Below are 10,705 nucleotides of genomic sequence, written 5' to 3' on the forward strand. Positions count from 1 at the left end.
ACTGCGACGGACATAAGGTCTCGAAAATCCTCTGTGTCCACCAGGCGGAAAGGCAGCATTTCTGTAGCCAAGAGCTTGCAGATGGTGAAATTCAACCTCTTAGCTTTCTCATGGCTAGGAGGAAATGGTCTTTTACTTGTCCACATCTGAGGGACCGAGGGCTGGCTATTGTGCTTAGACGGGGTTGATAAGGGTGTCCCCGGCAAACTGCCGGTCTGTGAGGAAGATGCAGGCGGACATGTTAGGTTGCCTTGATCCAAAGGTGGTGCTATCGATGTCGGACAGCGCTCAACACCAGCTGGTGTTACCACCTCCAAAGAAAATGATGACCTGCCAATCACGCTGGCTGTTGCGGGTAAAGAGGTGGCAGGTCTGCGCCCCAAAACAGGTGTGACTGCTGTCCCCCCAGTCACAGAGGATGAAGAGGCCGCGGATGCACAAGATATGGCAGACGGTGGTTGGCCCGGCCGGCTAGGCCGCATTGTAGCACACTGAGCTTCCCACTGCAACTTATGCTTCATGTCCATGTGCCGGTTCATGCATGAAGTACTCAAACTATGTATTTTTTGGCCTCTACTTAGCTTTTGCTGACAAATGTTACAGATAACACGAGTTGGGTCATCTTTATCGATCTGAAAAAATGCCCAGGCTATGCAAGGCTTAGCACCCATGCGACCTGAAGAGCCACCACGACTTGTGGTGAGAGGCAGAGTTGTGTTTGAGGATGCAGTTGTTGACGTGCTTCCAGTACTACGTCTCTGTCCAGGAAGGCGCAACCTGACCTCGTCGTCACTAGCATCTTCCTCCACCTCCTCTGCTGACCTCATCTCTTGGCTGACTGTGGGTTGACAGTAAGTGGGATCTCCAACCTCATCATCATCACCCTGTGTGTTATCACACCCGTCGTCCTCAGAGCCAACCTGTTCCTGCCCTGACAAAAAACTAAAGTTGTCGCTCCAATCAGGTATTTGAGTCTTATCATCGTCTTCCTCATTGTCTCCACCAACAGGAGTTACAGTTTGGGAATGAGGGTCTACATTATGGTCAGAACCTTCTGCGTCTGGTCCTGGATCCGACTCATAAAGATTCTGGGCATCAGTGCAGATCATTTCCTCGTCTGGATTCACAGAAGCGCTGGAGTCGACCTCTGATTCCCAGGTTATAGTATGAGTAAACAGCTCTGCAGACTCAACCATCTGTTCTACCTCATACTCAGACGGGGAGCTGGAGATTTGGGAGCTGTGAGGAAGCAAGTGCGATTTGGGTGACACCTTTGAGGACTGGAGTATTTGTGATGTTGAAGTTGATGTGGAGGAGAGCCAACTTAAAGGAGCACTTGATATCCGTTGAAGCACCTGCTGTTTTTGTGCCTCATCTGGAATTTGTAGCGATTGGCGTGGCCGTAAGAAAGGGATCTTATCACATTGTCCGCTAAAAGAAGTAGACATTTTAGTTTGGCTGGAAGATGGTCTTTCTTCTGCAGATGTTACTGTTGCTTTAACACCTACCCCACGGACACAACCTTTTTTCCCCTTCCCAACACGCCTATTCCCCTTTCCACCAGCAGCAGGCCTTTTTCCACTCATTTTGGTGGTTAACTAATTCACAACTCTGGAGTTGTTTGCACAAAAAAACAATGGATGGTAACCGAGCAGAGCTGAGTGGCCAAACTGTGGTATTAGGCCAAAACTATTGGCTGGGTTAGATGCAGAAAAAAATTATATTCAATTTGCAACCTGATGGAGGTCAGTATAGATGGACTAATACAACAAGTCCCACACACAGCTAGAAGCCCAATATTTTTTCAGAGGTAGATGCAGAAAAAAATATATTCAGTTTGCAACCTGATGGAGGTCAGTATAGATGGACTAATACAACAAGTCCCACACACAGCTAGAAGCCCAATATTTTTTCAGAGGTAGATGCAGAAAAAAATATATTCAGTTTGCAACCTGATGGAGGTCAGTATAGATGGACTAATACAAGTCCCACACACAGCTAGAAGCCCAATATTTTTTCAGAGGTAGATGCAGAAAAAAATTATATTCAGTTTGCAACCTGATGGAGGTCAGTATAGATGGATTAATAGAACAAGACCCACACACAGCTAGAAGCCCAATATTTTTTCAGAGGTAGATGCAGAAAAAAATAAATTCAGTTTGCAACCTGATGGAGGTCAGTATAGATGGACTAATACAACAAGTCCCACACACAGCTAGAAGCCCAAATATTTTTTCAGAGGTACTGTAGATGCAGATAAAAATTATTTTTAATTTGCAACCTGATGGAGGTCAGTATAGATGGACTAATAGAGAAAGTCCGACACACTGCTAGAAGGCCAAATATTTTTTCAGAGCTAGATGCAGAAAAAAATTAGATTCAGTTTGCAACCTGATGGAGGTCAGTATAGATGGACTAACAGAGAAAGTCCCACACACTGCTAGAAGGCCAAATATTTTTTCAGAGCTAGATGCATACAAAAAATTATTTTGAATTTGCAACCTGATGGAGGTCAGTATAGGTGGACTAATAGAACAAGTCCCACACACTGCTAGAAGGCCAAATATTTTTTCAGAGCTAGATGCAGAAAAAAATTATATTCAGTTTGCAACCTGATGGAGGTCTGTATAGATGGATTAATAGAACAAGACCCACACACAGCTAGAAGCCCAATATTTTTTCAGAGGTAGATGCAGAAAAAAATATATTCAGTTTGCAACCTGATGGAGGTCAGTATAGATGGACTAATACAACAAGTCCCACACACAGCTAGAAGCCCAATATTTTTTCAGAGGTAGATGCAGAAAAAAATATATTCAGTTTGCAACCTGATGGAGGTCAGTATAGATGGACTAATACAACAAGTCCCACACACAGCTAGAAGCCCAAATATTTTTTCAGAGGTACTGTAGATGCAGATAAAAATTATTTTTAATTTGCAACCTGATGGAGGTCAGTATATATGGACTAATAGAGAAAGTCCGACACACTACTAGAAGGCCAAATATTTTTTCAGAGCTAGATGCAGAAAAAAATTATATTCAGTTTGCAACCTGATGGAGGTCAGTATAGATGGATTAATAGAACAAGACCCACACACAGCTAGAAGCCCAATATTTTTTCAGAGGTAGATGCAGAAAAAAATATATTCAGTTTGCAACCTGATGGAGGTCAGTATAGATGGACTAACAGAGAAAGTCCCACACACTACTAGAAGGCCAAATATTTTTTCAGAGCTAGATGCAGAAAAAAATTATATTCAGTTTGCAACCTGATGGAGGTCTGTATAGATGGATTAATAGAACAAGACCCACACACAGCTAGAAGCCCAATATTTTTTCAGAGGTAGATGCAGAAAAAAATATATTCAGTTTGCAACCTGATGGAGGTCAGTATAGGTGGACTAATAGAACAAGTCCCACACACTGCTAGAAGGCCAAATATTTTTTCAGAGCTAGATGCAGAAAAAAATTAGATTCAGTTTGCAACCTGATGGAGGTCAGTATAGATGGACTAATAGAATGATTCTATGCCCAAAAGATTTTACTTCACTAGGTGCAGTAAAAAAATTGGTATTCTATACACAGGTGGTATATCTTGCAACACAGATAGGCTACTCCACTGACTAACACACTCTGCAATAGGCCAAAAAGGATTAGCTTTGCTAGATTCAGCCAAATGCTGTGAAAAAAACTTGCACAGCACTGGCACAGACCTGCCTGGCAAAAACTGATAGGAACTGATGTAACCTAGTCCTGAAAAGGACTCCAATTACAATTAGTCTTTACTCCCACAACCTATCTATTTAAGAGCACAGACCTGCCTGATAAAAGTCGTAGGAAATTCTGTAACCTAGTCCTTAAAAGGACTGCAATCACAACTATTCCCTACTCCCAAGCTATCTGTATATTTGTGCGAAAATTGGCTTGAAATTAACAAGGTATAGCGCACACAGCAACAGCGGTGCCGTCTAACACGCAGCTGCAGCAGTGAGAAAATGGTGGCGACGGGGAAAATGGCTTGGTCTTATAGGGCAAGGACATGTGACATACACTGCCAATGACACATGCCCTTGCTTGTGTGAAAAAAAGCACTTCGCTCCGTGTGTGCGCTGCTGATAGGCTGACAGATTGCACCTCCCCACTGTAAATGCGGGAAAGAGAAAAAAAAATGGAGATCTTCATTGTTCCTGCAGAGATCCATCCCCTGCCCCTCCCCCCACCCCGCTGTACACTGAAACTGCGTATTAACATTAATTTTCATCATTACTGAGAAAAAATCCAGTTATGATTTTGGTGCACGAACAGTTATCGAACATAACCTCGAACAGCCGAATTTTTCTCAAATTGTTCGTATTCGCCGAACGGCTCGAACACCGCCCAAAACAGCTCAAATTTGAGATTGGCGAACAGTTCGAGTAGAACAACGCTCATCTCTATTCACAAGTACAAAAAGTGTAGTGGGTACACAGGAATGTGGTCTATGTTATGTCCTCTCCAAAAGGAGAAGGTCCCGCAACAAACCTTCCTCAGGGCCAAAACGCCACAACAATTTCCAGGAATAGGCTTCTCCTCGTAGAGGATGAGGGTTGGACAATCTTGTTCCTAGCTTGCACACGGGCTACTACCTCGGTGTCAACTGAGAGCCACAGTCGATGTCTGTGCCCCTTACAAAGGAGGTGGACATAGAGTTGCACTGGCAATAAAGAACCAGACGACCACACACACTTGATGTCTTCGAGGGACATACTTTAAGGGGATCTCATCCTATAAGGTTCTAGGGATGTGTAACGTGAAACTTATCCTGACATCCAGACGGAATTATAAGAATTTATCATATTGCAAAGCCAAGCCTGCTCAAATTGATTGAAAAATAAAGCATGTAGAAATATGACTGACCAGTTTGCGTTTTGAGTTACGCGAATTGATAAAAATATGGCCTTCACCATTTTGCACACTGCAGAAAATTGCATCGGCCACAAAAGGATCACATGAGCTCAGGTGGCCTTACCCAAAATACCTTGAATCTCACATCACATGGTATAGTCAGCTAATAAGTTAGACTTTTCATAGTTTACATAAAACCAGAGGCAGGGAATGCAGAAGACAGTTTAGGGTGTTTTATAATCGTGAGAGGACATCAGAACTCACAGCTCAAAAATTTATATAGAAAGAGAAGGCCTTAAATAAACTACTGGAAAATATTCCAGACAATAATGTTTTGTACAACTGCAATAGTGAAAAAACGAGAGGAGTAGTCTGTGAATAATGTAGAGATCCAATTGATAGGGCGAGAGAAACAGGAGAGTTGCCAAAAACAGTGCCAGACTCAGTGTGATTGATCAGTGATATGATGTAGTTGGCATCTGTCTTGCCATATGTGAATTACAACTAAACATTTTTCTTCATGCAGTAGGAAGCAGCAAGCCAGTACAATAGTTTTTGTCGAAAAGAAAATCTTAAATTACTGGCAGTCAGAGACAGTGTACTTGCTTGTTACAAGCAACTATACTGAGTTTTTGCATTTCTTGTGAAGAAATGTCTCGCATTTCTTCTTCTTTTTGGGAAGGAGGAAAAGTGTGCATGTTACAATTATATTTTTAGCACTAGCCAAATTTTACATCTATAAATGTGACCACAACATAACGCTCTGTTGCAGGTGCTGGCTTTTTGGTTGTATATAGGGTTGAATTGTGATAAATAGAAAAAAATATAAAATAAATTCTAACTTTTAACTGTGCATGTCTTACTAATCTAATTTGACAGCTGTAGATGCTACACCTATACTGCGACCAGCTGCCAAATTTTTTCTGATTTCTGAACATGTGCCTACCTACCAGGCATTTCTTGAGATGCCCTATTTGTCAAGGGTTGAATAACCGAGGTTGAAAAAATTGTCAAAAATTAATTATAGTGCTGTACAAAATGCATGGTAAAACAAAAAGTGGCAATGGCAATAGATGGTTAGTGTGAAATAAAAAAAAGCCTCCATAGCAAGGGTAAGAATGGGGCAGCCACCAGCAGCAGTGGCAGAAGCATCACCAACACCACAAGCACCGGCCGTCTGGCCAGTAATACTACCAAACTCTGGTCACATTTGGCCTCCATTGCCTCTACCAAGTATATTAATAGGTAGGAAGCAGAAGGGCATAATAGACTTTATAGCTCATTGCTTGTCTTGGTCACAGCAGAATGATGTTACCTCTGACAGTGACACTATCAGTTTGAGTTAGTCTCCTGCACAAATCGGTCTGTATGATCACAAATGACCAAGAGGGATAATTTTTGGATAGTTTTTTAAATTAAATAAACATGAAAAATCTGTTCCTTGTGTTCTTAAGTTGGCTGTAGGTTACTACTGAGCAACCATCAGTTTCTACGGTAAGGTCTCGTTCACTTTACTAAAGCTGTGTTTCTGTTAGAGAGACTGTAAAGGTTTGAAAAAAATTGTCGATCCTGGTGAATTTGAATTTCAAAAGATCTCCAGTGCTATCATGTTCGGTGCTTCTGTACAAACAGAATACACTGACGATGTTCAAAATCTTTTCTTTTCTTACTGTGGAAAACTCCAAAAACTCTAACGCCCCAATTCAACAAAGAGTTTTTACTGGTTTTCTGGAATAAAACTCCTTGAAATGTCACCACATTTTTGCACAACTCGAAATTGCGTAAAAATGTTGCATCCACCCTGTGCCAGTCACTGCCCCGGTTACCCATCTGTTATAGAATACAATATAAACTTCCCCGCAAAGCTCTCAACAGTGCTGCACCACCCTACATCTCCTCTCTTGTCTCTATCTACCATCCTACCTGTGCTCTCCATTCTGAAAACGATCTAAGACTAACATCCACCATTATGTGAACTTCCCATTTTTGTATTCAAGACTTTCCCTCTGCTGCACCAGTTCTCTGGAATGCTCTACCCTGAACAATTAAATTCATTAATTTTTATATTCACCTCTTTCATTTAGAAACGCCTTTGGATTGCGAGGTCTCTTTGTGGTCCTCCTGGGGTCTCTGTAAAGGCAGCTGTGGAACCAAGGGATTGAAAAGTCGAACTCGCTACATTCGAATGAAAGCGGCCAACAATGGGATAGCTTGTCCATCTCTCAGCGACGACAAAGAATGTGAACCTGAGAACTGTGTATAAAGCACAATGAAGGGGGCAATAACTTATTTTAGGAATAACATCAATGCCTTAGCTGTAAATGATATCTAAGACTATACAAATGTATTATGTGATGGTTATATACTGTCTAGAAGTGGAGGCAGGACTTTAATTTCTGGGCCTCAATGTAAAATCTGTTAAAAGGCCCTCACCTTCCGTATGCCATTCATGCAATAGTGTAGCAGAGACCCCTTTCAGCCCCTTCTTCAGGCATGAGGGCATGGGTGTCACTGGTATTGGTGCATCCTCTATAGCTACACCCATGTATATAACCAGACTCTTATACTACAGCCTTGCAGATAAATATGATGTTGGTTAATCGTCTTGGCCACAAGGGGTTATCCCAGAATTGATAATAAATGTGTAAATGCTGGGGGCACCATTACATGAACCCCTACAACCCTACACCTTGACCAATCACTATAACAGTGGACCTAAACCCCTTTTACAAAAAATGTTTGGTAATCACACGTGCGCATGCGCACAGCATACGCGCTGCATTCAATGTCTATGGGAATGACAGAGATAGCCAAGTATTAAGCACTGAATAGAGTGGTATGAAGGGGCCATGTGTGACCACTGTTCTATTCAGCTTCTTCGGAAGGGGGTAACTCAGGACCCCTGTTCTAATGATTGAGGATATCCAAGCAGCGGTCTCCACGATAATAGTTTTACAGAGATGCTATGGATAGTTGTCACATGTTTTTTTATTTCTTTTGCAGGATATCCTCTTTAAAGAGTAATTTCAGTCAGATACTGTTTGTTGAGGTCTAAATTCCTGTCCATAGGGGGCAGTGTTACAGTGGTTAGTTCAGGTAAAATACAGATACACGCTCTTCCTAAGGAATAGATATGAGATCTGAGAGTCGTAACTGATACAAAACTAGCCAAAGCCAATAATTTTTTGCTTTATACTACCCAAGCACTTAGAAATGATTATTGATCCTAATATTAATAGTAGTTGGAATTACCCTTTAAGAAAAATCGTTGAGTCCTAAAACCAGAACTCATGTTCTCATGTGTTACACTAGATAAAATCCACTTTCAGAGTTACCAACATTTCTAAAAACTCCTGGCAATGCCATTAGAATTCGTGTTTTTTTTCTTTTTTGGGGGTGGGATTATATAGACCCCTTTTTGGCCCAGGAGTGTAGGAAAATTTGGGACAGTTGGCAACTATATGCATTTTACCCCATCAGACCACAAACTAATCGACTGCAAACTTTATACACCCCATTATTGTCTATAAATGACAAATGTATCACTTGGTGGCAATATTTAAGTTAGAAAACCTATTGTGCTGAAAAGGGCATTCCAGTTTCAGCAAAATAAAGAATTTTTAATATACTTTGCATCTTTTGTTTAAGGGATCGATTCTTGTTGCAAGTGAATGGAAACCTATTATTTACTTACAAAGGATGAAAAACTGTCCTGATCATGTGACTGACATATAAGTACTTGATTGGCTGTGGTTTCAGTACAGTAAGTACATGAACCAGGACAGATTCTCTGGAAGTAAACAGTGAAGATTATCATTCGATAACTGTGAGCAGAGATCTTGAAAACTGCTAGGGATTGGTGAAAATTGAAGAATATTTGGGTTTTGTGACACTGAGACTTTATGAATTGCAACTGATTGATTTTAAAGAGTAGCCGTCGTTTCAATTTTTCCTTCATAAATCAATAGTGCACATGAAAATAAGAAACTTTTGTAATATATGCAATCTGCAGATACATGTTTCAGGGTGTTGCCCCTCATCAGTGCAAAGTATGAGCCCTGATTTGGCTAGGTGAGAGGCTCTGGCTGGGGTTTAAAGGGTAACGTTTTAGACCCTAGTCCAGAGCCTCTCATCTAGCCAAATCAGCACTCATACTTTACATTGATGAAGGACAACAACCCGAAACATGTGTCTGCACATTGAGATTCTGGTTTGACTTTTATCTTAATTCTTATTGCAAAGCTTGATAAAGAGTCGATATTGACTTTTATGATCGCTGCTTCCAATAGGTGGCGCCAGAGTTCTAGTCCTATTCCTCTTTGAAGAGACAATTTGCATATTTAATTTCCCAGAGGAGCAGGCATGGCTTATAAGTCTCCTCACTCTGACATGCTAGGCTTGGCTTGTCACTGTCCACAAGGATAAACTAACTCTAAAGACCCCTAAATTGACAGGTAAAATTTGTCTTCCGTAGACTTTCCCATTACTGAGATAGAAGATGACAGTTGGTGCTCACAACATTCTATGGAGGGGGAGGAGCTAGGGAAAGACACAGACATTCTGCTCCCCTGATACCATGGTTGCAATTTTAATAATTAAACTGAGGTCGAAGGAATTAATTGGGTTGCATGTTACCTTGTGGACGGTAGGGGGCAATATAGAGTTAAAAATCAATAGTTTGCACTATTTAAAGTCTCCTTGTAGCCCAAGTCTTAATTGTTAAAGTTAGAATACTTCTTTCATTTGCGGACTGTTCACACTCTTTGGTTTGCTGGTTGTTTTTAGTACCCTCTGGTGGCAGGATATGGAACTGCCATTAAATGCTATTATTGTCTTTATTTAAATATATGCTGTATATAGGAGCTCGAATATCAAAAAACACTTTTTGACATTAAGATGAAATTAAAAGACTTATTTTAATTTATTATGGATGTGGAATAATTATTTTATTATAATTATTAATAATATTAGAGATTTCAGAAAATAAGAAAAAACAAACAAACCAGGAGACTTTCTGTGGAGATAGAATGTGTCTGGCAAAAAAGAGCTTCATAACTACAATGTGGTATAAAGGAGTGGCGTATTGTGGGGTACCAACGCTTGGGGCAAGGTGAGTATTTTGAGCCCCATAACTGTGAATCTTTAGCAGTATTGAATCCCTTATCCCGCAAGAAAATACTAGTGCCATTATAGTTTGTCTTTTTTTTTCTCTGTGAAATCAGACATAACATTTTTAACTTAAACATTTACACATTGTCACATTATTCTTATTTTCCATTTTTTTATTCAATTTTTTATGTAATTTTTATTACATCAGTCCTATCCCAATCCCTAAATCTATCTCTAGCCCTAATCCCATTCCAAAGCCTAATCCTAATTTGAGCCCTAAATCTAAACCTAATCCTAAATCTAACCCTATGTCTTGCCTTAACCCTAGTTGTATTCCTAATCCTAACCCTAACCCTATTCCTAAGCCTAACCATAGCCCTAACCCTAGAAAGGGTTTGAAAAAGTGTAAAAATGTAAAATTAGTTCTTACTAATGAATGAAGACAGCATTGATTTATGTGCGCAACACATACTCAGCTTGTCATCTCAACTGCTGCCTACGCAGAGCTCATCAGCTGATGACAAACTCATCTCGACTGCTGCACTCTGCAAAGGAAGAATCTGAGATGACAAGCTGAATAGCCAATGAATGAAGACAGTATTGATTCATGTGCAGAATACATACTCATCATGTCATCTCAGATGCTGCCTATGCAGAGCGCATCAGCCGATGACAAACTCATCCCGACTGCTGCACTCTGCAGAGGCACT

The 10,705-nt window shown here is 40.7% G+C and overlaps 1 protein-coding gene across 2 annotated transcripts in view; it reads left to right on the forward strand.

Annotated features, from left to right (window-relative positions):
- Positions 1-9,810, forward strand: part of SPON2 (spondin 2) — a 28,455-nt gene extending 18,645 nt beyond the window's left edge. For both annotated transcript variants that reach the window (XM_073649121.1, XM_073649122.1), the window contains exon 6: positions 6,971-9,810. In XM_073649121.1, coding sequence (XP_073505222.1) covers positions 6,971-7,149 — 179 coding nt within the window. In that variant the 3' untranslated portion in view covers positions 7,150-9,810. The remainder of the gene's footprint in view (positions 1-6,970) is intronic.
- Positions 9,811-10,705: the final 895 nt, after the last annotated feature.

The sequence above is a fragment of the Phyllobates terribilis genome, unplaced genomic scaffold (genome assembly GCF_046119375.1).
Source record: "Phyllobates terribilis strain yellow unplaced genomic scaffold, ASM4611937v1 Scaffold_1__5_contigs__length_1240528914, whole genome shotgun sequence".
Taxonomy (NCBI): domain Eukaryota; kingdom Metazoa; phylum Chordata; class Amphibia; order Anura; family Dendrobatidae; genus Phyllobates; species Phyllobates terribilis.